The sequence below is a fragment of the Typopeltis vanoorti genome, chromosome 4 (genome assembly GCF_054136105.1).
Source record: "Typopeltis vanoorti isolate ZY-2024b chromosome 4, IOZ_Tvanoo_1.0, whole genome shotgun sequence".
NCBI lineage: Eukaryota > Metazoa > Arthropoda > Arachnida > Uropygi > Thelyphonidae > Typopeltis > Typopeltis vanoorti.
The window spans coordinates 28,199,914-28,219,773 of record NC_143552.1 but is presented as its reverse complement, the minus strand read 5'-3'; the positions used below and the strand labels follow the sequence as shown (position 1 = coordinate 28,219,773).

Genomic DNA, 19,860 nt, shown 5'->3' with positions numbered 1-19,860 from the left:
CAGTAGAAAGTAGAAACTTTCAAATAAACACATATAAACTTCAATCTCCCCCCACACACACACATGAAAAAAGCATTCACTGATTCTTTAAATAAAAATTTAGATTGATAATTCAGAATGCACCTATAATATACAGTTGACTTTCACTATAGCAAACTTGTAGGGATTATAGTGTCTAATTTTAAAATGTTTGCATGTATACATACACATACCCCCACAATATCTATTCTATATATATATATATATATAAAAAGATAAGCCGAAATTTGAAACGTTTTTTGTCTCTTCATTGTTTTGAAACATCCAACAATGTGTTTGCCTTCATGAGACAAACAGATGGTTGTCTCATGTCTCGAGTCATCAGAATTGAGGGAGAACTGACTTACCAGTCTGGAACTCAGGGCGGTTTGGGCGTAGTGGGGCAGAGGCTCCCCCCCCCGCGCGCGTGTGTGTGTGTAGCTACAGCATCTTTTTATGTGATTCCCAACCATGAGAAATAATACGCCTTTAGTATATTAGAACTGTGAATGAGCTAAGGATTTTTATTATTATTTTTGCTTGTATATAGATTTTGATGTAGAAACCCAATTTTAGAGACCAAACATGGAACTTTTTCAAGACCAGTAGTATAATATATAAAAAAGACCATTTTAGAATCTTTACAAGTTGATTATTTTATTATCATCAATTTCGTTCTATTAAGATTATAATGCATCACATATGTTGAATTCACAGCATTTTTCATATAAGAGAAAATTAACTAATTACTTTGATACTGTGATCATCTTGTCCAGAATCAGATAATGATAAGTAACAGGTACACACAATTCAAAATATTGAATTAAGATAAACTAATTAAAATTTGTTTGAAATCAAATAATTCAACAGCAATGGAGAATGGGAATCTCTCCTTATATGCAGTCATGAGACTGCCAAGTAAAAGAATGATACTATTAGAATCAGTTGGTGTGCATGTGTGTCATTATTTAAATATATATATATCATCATCATCATCATCAAATTCCTGACATGTACCTTCAAGGGGGTACAGGATATGATAGTACTACATGAAAAATTTACATCATTACTAACTTCCTATCTACAATTTTCCTCCAAATCAGTCTGTTACTTTACTATTTTAAAATGCTTACCATTGAGTGTGAATACCGTGAAAAGAAGCATTAGTGAAATGGCTGAAGATGTAGAAAAAACTGTAGTATCAGAACTCAAAAATAGTAAGTTCTCCATCCAACTTGATGAATCTACATTCGATAGTTCTATTCTTATGGCTTATGTAAGATATTATATTAAAACCAAACATCAAATTATTGACGAATTTTTATTTGCAAAATATCTTGAAAGTGGTGGAACGGGGTCGACAATTTTTCAGCGATTGGAGGAATATTTAAATAAGTATGATATTCCATTTACTAATATAACAGCAGTAGCCATAGATGGCAACCTGCAATAGTGGGCCGTTATCGAGGTTTCGCTGCCTTTCTGAAAGAAAGAGTTCAAAGTGTACATACTATTCACTGTGTGTTGCATCGGTGGCAAAAACTCTCAGTGACGAACTGCATGATACTCTGTGTATTAAATCTATTAATCAAATTAGAGCTCATCCTCTTAAATCGCGATTGTTTGTCAAACTTTGAAAAAAATGATGAAGCATCAAACCAATTACTCTTGCATACTGAAGTAAGATGGTTGTCTAGAGGTGCAAGTCTACAAAGATTTGTTGAGTTGTTCGACTCAACCCTAGAGTTTCTTACAGATGTTAATTTGTTATTGAGTGATGAACTGAAGAGAAATAAGAATCATATTTTCTACTTGCCAGACATATTTTCAAAATTTAATGACGTACAGACCCTTCTACAAGGTAAAGATGTCGCAATTATTGAAGCTCGGACGATTCTTTTAGGCTTCCAAGCTAAATTAGCCTTATTTAAATCATCATTGTTACAAGAAGATTTTCGGTAATTTTCGAATCTACGGAAATTGGAAGTAAAAGATGAAGACTTAGAAATATACACTAAACATCTTCAAAATTTGAGCAATGATTTTAAATTGCACTTTGCAGATTTTGAAAACATGCCAATTCCAGATTGGGTTATCATGCCATTTTTTGCAGATATCAAAAATATTGAATGTAACTTACAAGATGAACGTATTGAATTGTCAATTGATCTTGAAGCTAAGACGCTTTTTAAAAATAGGACTTTAAGCTACTTTTGGACGAATATAAATGTTGTAGAAAAATATCCAAAACTTTCTGAAGTGGTACTCCCCTTTTTGCTTGCATTTCCTAGCTCATACATGGTTGAAGCTAGTTTCAGCCATGTTAATTCCATTTTAACAAAACAAAGAAATAAGCTAGATATAGAATTCCGTCGCGATTTAAGGCTGAAACTTACTAATGTTGAACCCAACATTGCTAATCTTGTCAAGAGTCACAAAGCATACCCTTCACATTGACAACGTTAGTAAATTGTATACTAAGTTAATAAAAGTCTTATTTTCATATACAAGGAAGATTGTATTATTGTTATTTTGTTATCTAAATTAAATTTTATATATTATTTATCCCTCCTATCAAATATGTAATGTTAGGAAAGACGTCAAAAACAAAAACGTATCCTTTGCTGCTAAGTCAATGTAATAATATATACTATATTATACATACAATAAATAACTATAAAATAAACAATCTAAAAACTCACAAGTGTCATTTTTGCTTGTCCTATTATAATTACGTAATAGTAAAATAGAGGGGGTCGATAAAAAGTCGAGAAACTCTTGAAGGGGTCAGTGGTCAAAGAAGTTTGGCGACCCCTGATTTACAGTATCCTGACTTCCAGTGAGAAATAAATAATAAAATAAAAATAAAATTTATACATAATCAGTATAGTAATATGAGGAAAATACAGAGGATATATAAAAATAATTACAGTTGAACTACATCAGATGCATTCCTACAGTCCTGCTATCTTAAGGTTTTCTTGTGTTGGGATTCTGCCATCATGTTCTGGATGCTATGTTGGATTGCAGATGGGTTGTCCAGATTTTTGGAATTACTAATTAATCATTCTTGTTCAGATTAAGATGATGAGTCAGCATCTCACAAGCGTCCTTGAATTTTTCTTTCAAACCTGTGTGTGGTGTAGGGATGTTGTGCCTTTTCAGTTAATTCTGTGACATGTTTTTAACTGGCAAGGTACCCTTCCCTACATTCTATCAAAAGCTGCTTTTAAAGAAAATTCAAGGAATCTTGTTGAGATGCTGATTCATCATCCTAATCTCAACAAGATTGATGAATTAGTAATTCCAAGAATCTGGAAGCTCCACCTGCCCAGAACATGATGGCAGAATCCCAACACAAGAAAGCCTTAAGATAACAGGACTGAAGGGAGGCATTTGTTGTAGTTCCACTGTACTTTTTTATTTTATGTAATTGTTTATTTATTTTATTTTATTTTATTTATTTTTTCTCACCAGAGGTCAGAATAGTGTAAGCAATTAAGAATACAGATTTAACATACTTTTGTTTAGTGTCACATAGCTTGTTTCTTGTTCATACATATGTTTTCCTGATGATGATCTTCATATAGAGATTGAAATGTCGAGTATTATTCTTTTAATTGTCAGTAAAGTAATTGCTCTAACACATGTTTTTTGTCTCCATAAATTATACACAATGAAAGTTATCTACTGTGTAACCTTGAAAGAAAGAATATCTTCAATTTGCCAATAAAACTTTTCATTCCAGCTGAAATCTCCAGAATTCATAATGAATTTGAAGATGTCTAGAATATCTATAGAAATTTAGATGATAAAATTTCTAGGGTGTCAGCTAGAGCAACTGCTGGTTATTCTACTTTGGACATACAAGCTGATCTGTTTCTATATGCCTTTGTGAACTCCAGTCCTACATTTTTTCCAAGAAATGGAACAAATTGGGTCTTGGTGAGTTAACCAGTCTCATACGGAGGTGGAGGATTTTTTCTCCCAGAAACTTGGGGTTTTTCATCCCTCAAAACAGGCAAACCGATTCGATGAACACACACATATCTACAGACATAAAATACTTACAGTAGGGCAAGAAAGGTCATGGGAAACCACCTTGTATCATAATCAATTCCCTAGTAAAGTATCATATTGCTGCCCAACCAACCATAAGGATGAGGACAGAACACACACAATACTAGCCACAGGATCCTTTGGAACGATGCCAAATTACTATATAAATGTTCCCATAAATTTGAGCATCTCTTTAAAGAAAGTTTCAAAGTACTTCGTCATCACCCAAAATCTCAATCTTAATAATGGACTCTCTATGCCAAAAATCTGGGAAATTATTAAGAATTATATTGTAATTATATAAGTTTTTTTTTGTTGTTGTTTTTGTTTTTTTAATAATCACATGCACTCACACTTCAACTGATCTGCCTCACGACTCCATATAAGGAGAGGTTCCATTCTCCATATACTTTCATTGTTGTTTAATTATTTGATTTCAAACTGTTTTACAAATTGTCAGTGTAAAACAATTTTTCAAATTGTTTTACACTGACAAAGATCCACAATATGTGAAGCAAAATATTTGTAATTAATATTAATTAAATATTAAATAAATATTAAACTTAATTAAATATTTTCAACTGTGTCTTCATGTTACTTATTCAGAATGAATCCTGCACAGTCACTCATTAATAAACATATCAGAATCTCATAATTTCAGTAATTGATAACTTGAATTGTTAAATACATACATAAGAAAAATATAAAACCATGGTAATAGTTTTTTATGTAAGTCACATACAGCTATTAAATTACATAGTGTATGCATACATGACTTACATTTGTTTATTTGTCAAGTAGATAATTATTTATTATTTGGGATTTGGATAAAATACAAGAAATGGATGAGCAAAACTATATACAGATTGGGAGTGCAGTTAGCCAAACTGGCCATTATCATTCCTCCATGCTTGCATGGTGTTATAGGGTACTAACACAAACACCAACTAGTCGGTATTCACAAATTTCAACACCAGACATATTGAGCTAACTTCTCATCTTCCTTTGTTCCATCTACCTCTGTTCTTTGGACCATTTCTTCCCCACACTGTTTTTCAATTAATACAGCCTTTAGCTGTTCATGAAACTTGTTATTAGCTCCCCTTCCCAACAGTTCTGTTATTGGTTTTGTGTAAGCGTGTGTGTGTGTGTGGTTAAGAGAATAAAAAAAAATAACAGAATAAATTAAAATGACAGTTCCTTCTTGAAATTTTATGAAATTTGGTATATAGGATTTGTTTGTTTCACTTGGCTCCCTCTAACTGTACAAAACTAGGAAAAAAACAAAATTATGTATGCAGCCAGTAACAGCTCTAGGTTCAGTTGGAATGATGACTAGTGTCACAACTACCCAAGAATGTTTTTACAGAATGCTTCTTTTTATGATTTTGTATAACTGATAATTTGTTAAGAATATTGTGAAGCTTAATGTGGAATCACACAAAGATAGTTAAACTTCATTTATTTTCCTATATTGAATAGAAATCTGAGGTACTGTCACCTCTCACTGTAACAAACATCATTACAATAACAATTTCACTCACCGTAATAAACTAATGGAAATTAGTTTATTATGGTGAGTGAAATTAGTTTATTATGGTGAGATTGCCTACTATTGGAAATTAGTTTATTATGTTGAGATTGCCTACTATTGGGCAATCTTGAGTACAGTTGCCTACCATTCCCTAACTTACATGGTTCCACAGACTATACATAACTCTAATTTTAATTGAGACAGATTTAACCTCCATCACCTGTCAGTTACACCCTATTCCTTACCTATTTACAGTATGTGTATGCTGTAGTGCATCAACATGTTTAAAAGGTTATTTCTGTTAGTTTCATTCAGAGGATGCACACAGATTAGATTTCAGCATGTAATTATTAATGTAAAGTAATATAATCAAGTTTAATTTTGCTTTTCAACCTTCCACTTGAAATCAAGAGATGACTGAACATTGGCTTGTTTCTTCTCTTTATTCTTTGTAACTCCATTTTTTTTCCCCATAGACCTTTCAGAAAATTTGCATAAGGCAGAATTTCAGTAAGTAAATTTATGTAGGTCAGGAACCAACTGTAGAGGGATGTAGGTAAATATTGAAATGGAGAAAGCTGTATAACTGAGAGGAGACGTCCACATAGCCTTTAAAGGAATGCAGAGAACCGACCAGGGCTTCTGACCTAATGTCCAATCCTCACCTTCTCGTGGTGCACCTTTTTGGGTATCTACCTGGATACTGAACGAACGAGAATTTGCTGGCAATTTGGGATTTAGCTGACCAAATTGCATTCTTATTGGCTTAAACCAATATAGAAAATGATGGTGCAACATGACAAAATTTCATGCCGGCTGGGGCGTTGCCCGGTTAAACAAGACCCCCATTGTTTTCTCCAGGGAACCAGGGTGAACATTGAAAAGTCAGCAACTGGAACAAATCTGAAAACAAACCCCAACTCAACATCACTAGCGTTAAAGATCGGTACTATCAACATAAGAAGCCTGAATGGCAAAGAAATGGAGCTAGCTGAGGAATTAGATAAGTACCAGATGAAATAATAGGGGTGACTGAAACAAAAAAGACCAAAACTGGTGAGGTCTTGCTGAACAATAAATACAAAATGTTATATTCAGGCAATGACAATCAAGGAAAAGAAGGAGTAGCCATAGTATTCAACACAAAATACGAGGCAAATCTTCTTGAATGGCAGTCAGTCTCAAGTAGAGTGATGTGAGCAAATATCAGAATGGAGAATTGGACAATGAGACTTATTTGTGCCTACGGTCCCATAGAGGGCTACTAAGGTAGAAGTGGGGGAATTTTTCTATGCTTTAGAAAAAGCAACTGACACAATGAAAAAGAAAAGGTTGGTTCTTATTGGGGATCTAAATAGCAGAGTAGGAAATGATTGTCAGACATACAAAAATATTTTGGGAAAATTTGGAGAAAAGAGCAAAGCCAATAATAATGGCAAATACCTGTTGGATTTCTGCTCAGGACATGGACTGGTTATTACTAACACCATGTTCCAACATAAAAATGTGCACAAATTCACATGGAGAGAAGAGGCAAGGAATAAGAAAAGTCTCATTGACTATGTTATTATTCATAGTGATATTTTCTCCCTGGTGCAGGACACCAGAGTGTACAGAGGATTTGAAATTGGAAGCGATCACTTTTTAGTCTTGAGCAGGATAAAATTGAATTTCGTATGAAATGAATAACATTAAGAAAGTTTTAAAGCGAATAAAAGTCGAGCAGCTCTCAGATGTGAACTGTAGACTAAAATACATAAAGATTATTGAAGAAAAAATGAAAGAGTTTGAGAACAGGAACCAAAACTTGGAGATTCAGTGGCAACCCTTGAAAAAAATCCTGATTGATTCAGCCAGAGAGGCATGTGGTGAGGTTATCTGCAAGAATAGAAAAATCAGAACTCCATGGAGGACACAGGAAGTTAAAGAGGCAGTGAAGGAAAAGAAGAAAGCATATCAAAAGTTCCTGTCAAATAAGTCAGCTTGTGCTCTTAGGAATACAGAGACAAATGTAAGAAAGCTAAACACTGTGTAAAACTAGCTAAACAAAAGTCATAGGAGGACTTTTGCAAGAACATCAAAATAAAAATAAAGAAGGTGGTAAGATATTCTGGAGGTTGTTGAAGAAGCTTAGAAATGGAGGAAAGAGTGCTGTAAAAGGAGTTAGAGATGATAATCTCTAAAGGTATTTAGAGAAGCAGGAGGAAAAGATATCCTTGAAGTATGGAGTAATTACTTCGAAAAATTGCTAAATGAAACAAGCAGTGAGAGCACAGTGGTAAAAAAACACTCAACAGGCATACAGTCAGGAATACATATCAATACTAAGTAGAAAAAGCCATCAAAGGCTTGAAATGTGGAAAGACAGCAGGAGTAGATAATATTCGACCAGAAATGCTGAAGTATGTTGATATAAAAGTCTTGCAGTGACTGCCCTGCATAGTTTAGAAAGCCTGGACAAAGGGACGAATTCCCGATGATTGGAGTAGAGCTGTAATAGTACCCATATATAAAAAGGAAAATAAAACTGAATGTGAGAGAATTACAGAGGTATTTCCCTACTGTGTGTTCCTGGCAAGATCTATGCAAGCATACTTGAGAAACAGTTGAGAAGAATTGTGGAAGAAAAGCTTGGTGAAGAACAAGCTGGATTCAGGCCAAAGAGAGGCTGTCAGGATCAGATCTTCACTTTACGACAAATAGTTGAGAAAGCATGGGAATATAACCAAGATCTGTATTTAAGTTTTGTCGATCTGGAAAAGGCATATGACAAGGTGCCAAGAGAGAGAAGCTATTCAATACGCTACAGTTATATGGTGTCAATGGGACATTATATCAAGCAATACTTAGTCTGTATTTGAGTTGTAAGTCGGCATTTAGAATTGAAGGGAGTACAGGAAGATGATTAAATGTTAAATCTGGTGTGAGACAAGGATGTACATTATCCCCTCTGTTATTCATTATCTATATAGATCACATTATGAAGGAAAGTGGTATTAAACATGATATCAAAATTGGAGATGTTAATGTCAGCTCTTTGCTTTATGCGGACGATGTTATACTTATCAATAAATCCACTATGAGTCTGCAAGATTCACTGACTAAATTGAATCACTGTTGTAATAGATATGATATGAAGGTCAGCATTAAAAAGACAAAGAGAATGAAAATAGGTAGAATTGTTGAAAATGTCAATTTTGTTGTGAACGGAGATACTGTGGAACAAGTAAAACATTTCAGCTACTTAGGCATGGTTTTTAGTGAAGATGGTAAATTAAATATGTAAATAGACAACAGAATCAACAAAGCTGGTATGGTAGGAAGTCAAATGAATAAATTCATATGGAATAAGAGAGAGAGAAATTAGTCAGAACACTAAATTAGCTGTATACAAGACAGTGTTCAAACCAGTTTTAACTTATGGATCTGAGAGCTGGGTCAGAATTAAAACACTTGACCAAAGTCTAGAGACCGCAGATATAAGAATCCTGAGAAAGATTAGAGGCATGAACAGATAGCATCAATGGCAATATCATATTAAAAATGAGGATATTAGGAAAGAACGTGACATTGTCGGCATCCAGGAATGCATTAGCTTAATCTCAGGTAGTATGGTCACTTAAACAGAATGGGCGAAGAAAGATTAGCAAAACAAGTGTTCTCTGCCAGGTTGGCAGGAAAATGACCCAGAGGAAGACCAAGATATAGGTGAATTGATACGGTACTATGTGCCTTAGACGATAGAAATATAAGATCTGATAATGATAATATTTGAGTCTTGACAAGTAATAGACTGATTTGGAGGAAAATTGTAGATAGGAAGTCAGTAATGATGTAAATTTTTCATGTAGTACTATCATATCCTGTACACCCCTTGAGGGTACATGTCAGGAATTTGATGATGATGATGAGTTTTTTTTTTTTTTTTTTTTTTGCACCAATCGTCTTGCACAGGCTTCTACTAAGTTAAAAATGGTGGAATTTTTCAAGCAGTTTTTCAGAAGCAGCTGACACAAAGAAAAAGTTGGTCGTATTAATAATGGTATATAACTAATGGATTTTTAACCTGATGCTCCAAAATAAAGATATTTACATTGAGGAAAGACACAAATTAAGTCAAGTCTTATTTGCGACATTATTTTTGTTAGTGATATTGGCACAATTGTTCAGGACAAGAGTGTATGGCAGATTTGAAATAGAAAGTGATAATCGTTTAGTTTTGAACTATATGAAATTGAATATCTTATTGAAAAGTATGTAGAAAAAAAAATGTTTTTAAAAGAATCAAAGTTGAGTAGCTTTAGACATAAACTATAGACTCTAATATACTGATATGATTAAAGAAAAAATTAAGAAGTTTGACTGCAAGAACCAGAACTTGGGGACTCAGTAACATACTCTAAAGAAAACACTGATTAATTCACAATTTAAGATTTCTGTGATTTGATATAAGGTTTCTGTGTCTGACAAGTACCACATACAACTTTTTTTAACTCTACTTGAAACTGCTTTCCAATCAAGAAGTTTATCTTCGTGTTTGGTGTTGAATGCTATTGCTACTCCTTCCTCTCCTTGATCATTATTGCCTGAATATATCATTCTATACTTATTATTTAGTAAGATGTCACCTATTTTTGTCTTCTTTATCTCACTAATGCCAAATATCTCCATATGGCACTTTTCGAATTCTTCTGCAAGTTCAATTCCTTTCCATTAATACTCCTTATATTGATGGTGCCTATTTCCAGTTCTTCTGACATTGGGTTTATTCTTCTTCTTCTAGCTGTTGAGTTGGAGCTTGTTCCACTAGCTGACTTTTCACTGTTCACCCTGGTTCCCTGACAGAAGGAGTTTGGGAGGAGGGGGGGGGGGGGGCTTGTTTAACCAGGCAGTGTCCTAGCCAGCATGAAATCTCATCATGTTATACCATCATAATGCATTTGTGGTTTAAGCCAGTAGAGAGACAATCTGGTCCGCTAAGTCCCAAATTGCCAGCCCATGCTTCTTCATTCGATACCTAGTAGATACCTACTAATGGGGGTGCACTGCATAAAAGTGAGGATTGAACATTAAGTCGGTTCTGTGCATTCCTGAAAGGCAATGTGGAGATCTCCTTCCCGTTATTTAGATTTGATCCTTAGTGACCCTTCTAGTAAACATTAAATGAAAAATTTGAATTTTCTGTTATGTTGAAATTTTTGTAAAAGTTTACATTTTAATTATTAGAAAATGGAAAATAAGAACAAATAGAAGTGTCAAAATATTAAAAGAACATGAAGCTATTCTTCATTCTCCTTGCCTTTCTCTAGTGGATGAATGCATCTTAATGAAAGAATGCCTCTGAAATTCCACCTCTGTTTTTCAGGAAAAAATAAAAGGAGTTGTACTTAATTTCTGAATAATTTTAATTTGTATCAAAGGTAATGCAGTTGACTCACCAATGCAAGCACTGTTATAATAAACTCTCATTTCAGACAGGACAGCACTGTATATGAATACTGTGCAGAGTCATCCAGTGATAAGCAAAGTATTGATAAGGTACATATTACCCTGTATTTTGTAAAATTATGCATGAATTTCTCAAAGATGTTAACTGTGCAATTCAGAGCCCATCATTAGAGATTATTATTATTATTATTTTAATATTAAACACTTGGGCAATATATGATCTACTGGTACTGTCCATTGTCACTTTATCATGAATTGAATATTTCAACAATATCAGCTCATAAACTATTAGACAGCATATCAAATGATCCTTGATTGATGAATGTAATCTGAGATAAAACTAAGTGAAGAGTATTATTCATAAAAATCATTTATTCATTTAATCTGTGTAGTGCTTTCCAAGATATTTCTATTAATGTTACATTTGATTTACTAAATTTTTATACTTCTAATCTCATAATTAAAGAAGATGGTTTAATTTTAGGAAGCATTTAAAAACAATTGAAGAAAATGGAGAGAAGCTAATGGAAAAAAGGCTTCAAATTATACAGAAAGCTTTATTACAGAAAAGCCATTCCACAAGTCTCGAGTATGATGAAGAAATTTATGATGAATCATGTGTAAATATAGTTTTTATCATCTTATAATTTTTGAATTGGTTTCTGATTAATTTGAAGTTATACTGCTTGCTATAAAATAAATGTTTTGTTTGAAATATACAGGAAGTCTAAATGTTGATTTTCATTTATGTTTATTTTTTAATGAAAAATTTGATTAAAAGATAAGTTTTAAGTCTTCTGATATTTCTCTGGCTTTATACCTGCATCTAGAGAACTCTTGCTATAAATAGGAGGCACCAAAACTAAGGATGCAGCACCTCCTTAGTTGTAGTGAAATTGAAACTGTTTAAATTGTAAATAAGTGAAGAAGGGGAAGGGAGGCATTCAAGAACCTTAGTTATGAAAGGACTTTAGTTCTTGCATTTTAAGACTATATCTGGGGTTAGAGGTATCCTGTGAAAAAAAGATTAAAGTTGCAGAGTCAAATTTAAAGCAAGTTTTAAAAGAATACTTATGAATTTTAAGAATCAAACAGGAATCAAATGAACTATGAGGTATAGATAAGCATCATCAGCAATAAAAGCGACAACTAACAAATTTGTGGGAAAATTTAATGACCTGTATAAAGTTATTAACTTTCTCAAGCATTCAACTTTAATGAAATTGGTGTCTTCTGGAAAAAGATCTCCAGAGAACATACATTATGAAGGATGAAGATGAACAGAAGGACACAAAGCAATAAAATATTGTCTAATTTTTGTTGGGATCAAATGCCTAGGTACACTTTAAAATAATGAAACCATCCCTTATCTGTCATTTCGGGAACCCTAGATCAGTTTCAAATTCCATTGATTCTCAAAAGTAGCAATTGAAAGGTATGGGTGAACTGTGAAATTTTCAAGATTGATTTGTCAATTATTTTATGCTAGCACCAAAGTGATATTCTCTGAACATCCTAAGAACTTGATGAAGAATGTTCTCCTATTTGCTGATGTGTCAGCTCATAGCTTAGATCTTGAGTATTCCTCAGGATATTCATAAAAGTGAAAATTTTGCCTTCCTAACACTGCCATGCCTTATTTATTGAACCATTGGATCAACATTTTATTGGAAACCTTAAGTCAAAGCATCTTCAGCTCACATGTAAACAATGTTTTGTGACAACAAGTGGAGAAGGCAAGCCAACTTTAAAAGAATTCTGGAAGAGTTATAACATTAAAGATACTATAGCTATCATTGACAAAATATGGGAGAGTGAGTCAAAAAGTTAAAGGAAGCGAGACAAATTTGATAAAACAAGGAAAAAGGAACTTAAGAGGTAATTGTGTCTTGTTTTGCAAAGGAGTGGGTAACCAGTCAAAAAAAAAAAAAAAAAAAGAAAGGTTTGGTTTTATCATCAATAAAGAAGTAAATGACAGACTTAGAAAGTGTGATGGAATTAGTGATTGGATAATCAGGATTGTATTTGAATGTAATGGAAAACAAATTTCACTTAACCCAGATATACACACCTGGTTATGGAGGAAAAGACATTATTTGATGAGCAGTTGGTTGAGGGTATTCAGAATAACAACACAATCATCTTAGGAGATCTTGATGTACAGGTTGGAAAAGATAATGGAGCCATTTGGTTTTGGTCAAAGAAATGATGAAGCATAAAGTTTATTAGACTTCTGCATTTGAAATGATCTCAAAATTGGAATCAGTTGATTTAAGAAAAGACAAATCCAAAGAATCACAAGGTATAGTTGGAATGGTGAACAAAAATTGATATTAAATTATTTCATCCTGATAAAGAATGGACAGAGAAGTACCAGACATCAAAGTTTTGTCATCTATTGCTTTAAATAAAGACCATAGTCTCTTAAACAGTAGGCCCATCCTTCCAGATTTTAGACAAGTCTCTGACTTGTATTAGCCATTTCTAATCTTCTTCTGATATCATCTGAACAGCAATTCTTCACACATAAATAATGAATCCCAGGCACTCAGATTTGTTGACTTACTCAGTTCTTTCTTCATTAAGCTGCTTATAGCCATTCCTAATCATCTTCTTCTATCTTTTCTGTGTTTCTGTGGTCTTTAACTGCGTCTGTAATTGAGCTATTTAGTTTGAGAGACTTTTTATCTGTCAGTTAAGACAATTAAGCACCTCCCTAGTGCAATTGGGAGAACGATGGTACGCTGCGCCCTTCAATTGGAAAAGGCCTACGTTTGAGTCTCGCCATGACTGGAGGAATTTTTATATGAACTTTTTCAATCGAAGGTGAGTTAATTAATCTCATATGGAGGTAGCAGGGTTTTTTCTCCCGGAAACTCGGGTTTTTCATCCTTATACAGACAAATCGGCCCTTCAGAATACACGCAATTTACAGACAAAAAATACTAGTTGTGGTGGTGGGCGGTAGATTGCGCTGATGTAGATGATTGGTAGTAGAGGTTCAGTGTAGTGGTGGAGATGGAAAGTTGTACAATGGGTGTCCTCCTGCAACGAGTCTTTGGACTCCTTGGAGGTGTCACGAATAATAATAATCTTCTGAACAGCAATTCTTCACGTTAATAATGGATTCCTGTTCTTTCTCCATTAAGGTACACTTGTGTGAGTAAAAATCCAGGAGTGAGTAAAACTGAATGTGAGAATTACAGAGGCATTTCTCTGCTGAGTGTTCCTAGTAAGATTTAAGTGTTCCTATAAGATACTTGAGAAACGGTTGAGAAGGAATTGTAGAAGGGAAGCTTGTTGAAGAACAAGCTGGATTTAGGCCAAATAGAGGGTGTCAGGATCAGATTTTCACTATAAGACAAATAGTTGAGAAATCATGAGAATATAACAAAGACATCACTGTTGTTGATAATGATGATGTCTCCCTGGTGCAGAACACCAGACTGTACAGAGGATTTGAAATTGGAAGTGATCACCATTTAATCTTGAGCAGAATAAAATTGAATTATTACATATTCAAAAGAAGAACACATAAGAAAGTTTTAAAGCGAATAAAAGTTGAGCAACTCTATAGACTAAAATATAAAAACATTATTCAAGAAAAAATGAAAGAGTTTGAGAACAGGAACCAAACCTTGGAGATTCAGTGGCAAGCCCTGAAGAAAACACTGATTGATTCAGCCAGAGAGTCATGTGATGAGGTTGTTTGCAAGGATAGAAAAAAAATCAGAACTCCATGATGGACATAGGAACTTAAGGAGGCAGTGAAGGAAAAGAAGAAAGCATATCAAAAGTTCCTGGCAAATAAATCAGCTTTTGCTCTTAAAGAATACAGAGACAAATGTAAGAAAGCTAAACACTGTGTACAACTCGCTAAACAAAAGTCATAGGAAGACTTTGTTAAGAACATAGAAAATAAATATCAAGAAGGTGGCAAGATATTGTGAAGGTTGTTGAAGAAGCTCAGAAATGGAGGAAAGAGTGCTGTAAAAGGAATTAGAGATGATAAAGGTGACATGAAAACGGAAGAAAAAGATATTCTTGAAGTATGGAGTAATTACTTCGAAAAATTGCTTAATGAAACAATCAGTGACAGCACAGTGGTAAAAAACACTGACCAGGCATGCAATCAGGAATATATATCCATACTTGAAGTAAAAAGCAAATATAAAAAAGCAATCCCTGAAATGTGGAAATGCAGCAGGAGTAGATGATAATCGACCAGAAATGCTCCAATATGGAGGTATAAAATCTTACAGTGGCTGCACTGCATAGTTCCAGTGGGTCTGGACAGAGGGATGAATTCTGGATGACTGGAGTAGAGCTCTCATCATACTCATCTGTAAAAATGGAAATAAAACGGAATGTGTGAATTACAGAGGTATTATTCTACTGAGTGTTTCTGGTAAGATTTACGCAAGTATACTTGAGAAATGGTTGAGAAGGATTGTGGAAGAAAAGCTTGCTGAAGAACAAGCTGGATTCAGGCCAAATAGAGGCTGTCAGGATCAGATTTTCACTTTATGACAAATAGTTGAGAAATCATGGGAATATAACAAAGATCTGTATTTAAGTTTTGTTGATCTGGAAAAGGCAGCATATGACAGGGTGCCAAGAGAGAAGCTATTCAATACACTGCAGTTATGTGGTGTCATTGGAGCATTATATCAAGCAATACTTAGTCTCTGTTTGGGTTGTAAGTCAGCAATTAGAATTGAAGGAAGTACAGGAAGATGGTTTAATGTTCAATCTGGTGTGAGACAAGCATGTACATTATTCCCTCTGTTATTCATTATCTCTATGGATCACACTATGAAGGAAAGTGGTATTAAACCTGATATCAAAATTGGAAGTTAATCTCAGCTCTTTACTTTGTGCAGGCGATGTTATACTTCTAAATAAATCTGCTACAAGTGTGCAAGATTCCCTGACTAAATTGAATAACTGTTGTAATAGATATGGTATGAAGGTCAGCATTAAAAAGACAATGACAATGAAAATAGGCAGAAACATTGAAAATATCAACTGCATTGTGAATGAATAACTTATAGAACAAGTAAAACATTTCAGCTACTTAAGCACAATTTTTAGTGAAGACGGTAAATTAAATATGAAAATAGACAGCAGAATCAACAAATCTTGTATGGTAGGGAATCAACTGAATAAATTTATATTGAATAAGAGAGAGAAATTAGTCAAAACACTAAATTAGCTATATACAAGACAGTGTTTAAACCAATTTTAACTTATGGATCTGAGAGCTGGGTTAGAAGTAAAACACTTGGCAAAAGATGTGAGAGTCTTGAGAAAGATTAGGGGCATGAACAGATGGCATCAATGGCAATATCATATTAAACACGAGGATATTGGGAAAGAACTTGATATTGTCAGCATCCAGGAATGCATTAGCAGAGCTAATCTCAGGTGGTATGGTCACTTAAGCAGAATGGGAGAGGGAAGATTAGCAAAACAAATGTTCTCTGCCAGGTTGGCAGGAAAAAGACCCAGAAGAAGACCAAGATATAGGTGGATTGATACAGTAAAAAGTGCCTTAGAAGGCAGAACTATAAGACTTGGTAATATTGGAGTCTTGACATTTAACATACTGATTTGGAGGAAAATTGTAGATAGGAAGCTAGCAATGATGTAAATTTTTCATGTAATACAATCATATCCTCTACACCCACTGAGGGTATATATATCATGAATTTGATGAATGATGATGTAGACATAAGAAACAGATGGAGAATATACTTTGAGGGACTTTTGAATGTGGAAAATGCAAGGAATCACTGAGAAGATGGGCAGCCTTCTGAGGGGATGGTGCAGAACATCAGTAGAATGGAAGTGACGGAGGCCATGAAGAGGATGAGGAATGGAAAAGCGGTGGGCCCATGACAGGATTCCAGTGGAGGCATGGAAGGCACTTGGGGGGGGGGGGGGGAATTGACCTGCTGTGGGACCTGTTCATGAAAGTTTGCCAAGAGGAAAATATACCCGAGGATTGGGGGAGAGTACTCTTATCCCCATCTACAAGGGTAAAGGGTATGCACAAGACTGTAAAAATTACAGAGGAATAAAGTTGATGTCCTACACAATGAAAATCCTAGAAAGGGTTCTCGATGGAAGATTGAGGAAGGAGGTGGAGATTGCAAAGGAACAATTTGGCTTCATGCCTGGTAGATCAACAACAAATGCTATCTTTGGGTTACGGCAGATGATGGAAAAGTTTCGAGAAAAACAACGGGAGCTACCTCTGGCATTTATTGATCTGGAGAAAGCATACGATAGAGTGGCAAGGCAAGAAGTCTGGATTTGTCTGAGGGAGAAGAAGGTTCCGGAGAAATATGTCAGGTTGGTGCGGGAGATGTACAGAAATGTGATGACAAGTGTTCAGACCTGTCTGGGACAGACAGAAAGTTTTCAAGTAACTGTTGGCTTGCATCAAGGGTCAGCATTAAGTCCGTTTCTGTTTAATATTGTGATGGAGGTGGTGACGGAGGAGGTGAGAGAAGATGCGCCTTGGACAATGTATGCAGGTGATGTCTTGCTGTGTGCAGATTCAAGAGAAGAAGTGGGAACTAAACTGGAAAGATGGAGAAAAGTACTGGAAGAGAGAGGTATGAGACTGAGCAGAAGTAAGACAGAGTATATGTGTTGTGCAGTGGGTGGCGGCCATGAGACAGATGGAAGGAAATGTCATCAGGAAGGTGAGAGACTTTAGATACTTAGGTTCAACAGTGGAAGAAGATGGAGTAGCTGAGAAGGAAGTGGGATGCAGGATACAAGTGGGTTGGAGGAACTGGAGAGAGATGGCTAGAGTGCTATGCGATAAGAGGGTGCTGATCAATCTTAAAGTCAAAATCTATAGGACAGTAGCTATGACGTATGCTATAGAAACTGTGGCCCTGAGGAAAAATAACATCAGCAGGATGAAAGTAGCAGAGATGAGAATGCTTAGGTGGATGTGCGGTGTGACCAGAAAGGATCGTCTGAGAAATGACTATGTGAGGGGAACATTGAAAGTTACGAACTTTGGAGCAAAGATAGAGGAGGCAAGGTTGGGATGGTTTGGTCATGTGATGAGGAGGGAGGACGAATATGTAGGAAGAAGAGTCATGCAGATGGATGTGCAAGGAAGGAGTAAGCATGGGCGGCCAAAGAAGAGATGGAGGGAGCTGGTAGAAGAGGACTTGAGGATGAAGAACTTGGATGTGGTGACAGCCCAAGACAGGAGGATGTGGATGAGACTCATCAACAGTGACCCCACTTAAGTGAGAGAAGCTGCAGAAGAAGAAGAAGATGATGTTTGAAGAGCAAGGTGATAATTTGCACCCTTGTCTTACTCCACATCTAATATGTACAGTTTCTTCCTTATTATTTGTTCTTATGTATCCCATTTGTCTTACATATATCGGTTTGATTATCTTCTATCATTATAGTCGATGTGACTTTTCTTCATAATATTCCACATCATCTTCCAATTAACTTTGTCAAATGCTTTTTTCTAAATCCATGAAGCATATATATGTTTTTTGGTTTAGCTCCATTCTTTTTTCGATTATAGTTCTCAGGCTTAGTATTGCTTCTTTTGTTTCTTTTCCATTCCTGAATCCTTTTTCCTCTAGATGTGAATCTATTTTTTATATATTCGATTTTGTATTATTTTTAATATGATTTTGCTAATGTGTGTAATTAGGACTATTGTTCTGTGTTGGTTGCATTGGACAGCATTTGCTTTCTTGGGGATTGGTATTATCAGGGATCTTGTGAAGTCTTCTGGAAGATCTCAATTTTCATATATTTTAGATATTAGTTCAAATATATCATTTTTTGTTTCCTCATCCAGATTTTGAAGGGCTTCATTTGGGATGTTATCAATTCCTGGGCTTTTCTTGCTTAAGTCTTTAAATGCTTTTCCAAATTCTTCTTTTGTTATTGATGATCCACTATTATCTTCAGCTTCTGTGTCATTTTCTTCCTTTCTTCTCCCTTGATACAGGTGTTCAAGATATTTTTTCCATTCTTGTAATATTTCTTCAGAATTAATAATTAGTTTATCATTCTCATGTATTAAGGCATTATTATGTATGGCTTTTTCAGTTTGCTGCTGATTTTTGTTATTTGGTTATAAGCTGTTTCTAGATTTCCTTTATTAAACAGTTCTTCTGCCTTCTTACATTCTTCATGGAGGCATTCTTCTTTTGCTTGCTTACGTTTTCTTGTTTTCAGATTTTTTAATTTCTTGTATTTTTCTTTGTGTTCTTCTTTTTCTGTATTCCTCCTTTCCTCCATTAAATCTCATATTTCTTCAGTTACACATGATTTTCTTATATTTTGCTTTTCTCTTCCTAGTACTTTGTTAGTAGCTTTTAGGATATTGTCTTTTATTTGATTCCACTTATCGTTATTGTTTGCATTTTGCTTTGTATTTTCTTGTATTAGATTTTTGGTGGTCTCCTGAAATTGTCTTTTGATGTTTTCATTTTTTAGTTTCAATATGTTGATCTTTCTGTGTTTTTTTTTTTTTTTTTTTTGTTTGTTTTTTGAATTTCAGTTGTGTTTTCATTAATACAAGGTTGGGGTCACTATCAACATCACTCTTAGGAAGGATTTACTTAATTTGACTTGGTTTTTAAATCTTCTTTAACTATTATATAATCAATTTGGTATTTATATTTATTTGTATCTCTGGGTGCCTTGCAGGTGTATCTTCTTCTTTTGTGTGTTTGGAATATTGTATTTGTGATTATTAATTCCTTCCGTTTGCAGAAATCTACTATATGTTGTCCTCTGTC

At 34.6% G+C, this 19,860-nt stretch overlaps 1 protein-coding gene across 1 annotated transcript in view; it reads left to right on the top strand.

The window, feature by feature from the left end:
• Positions 1 to 19,860, top strand: part of LOC150107184 (uncharacterized) — a 646,985-nt gene that overhangs the window by 341,160 nt on the left and 285,965 nt on the right. The window contains exon 15 of the mRNA XM_090391664.1: positions 11,544 to 11,679. Within this exon, the coding sequence (XP_090247790.1) occupies positions 11,544 to 11,679 (136 nt within the window). The remainder of the gene's footprint in view (positions 1 to 11,543; positions 11,680 to 19,860) is intronic.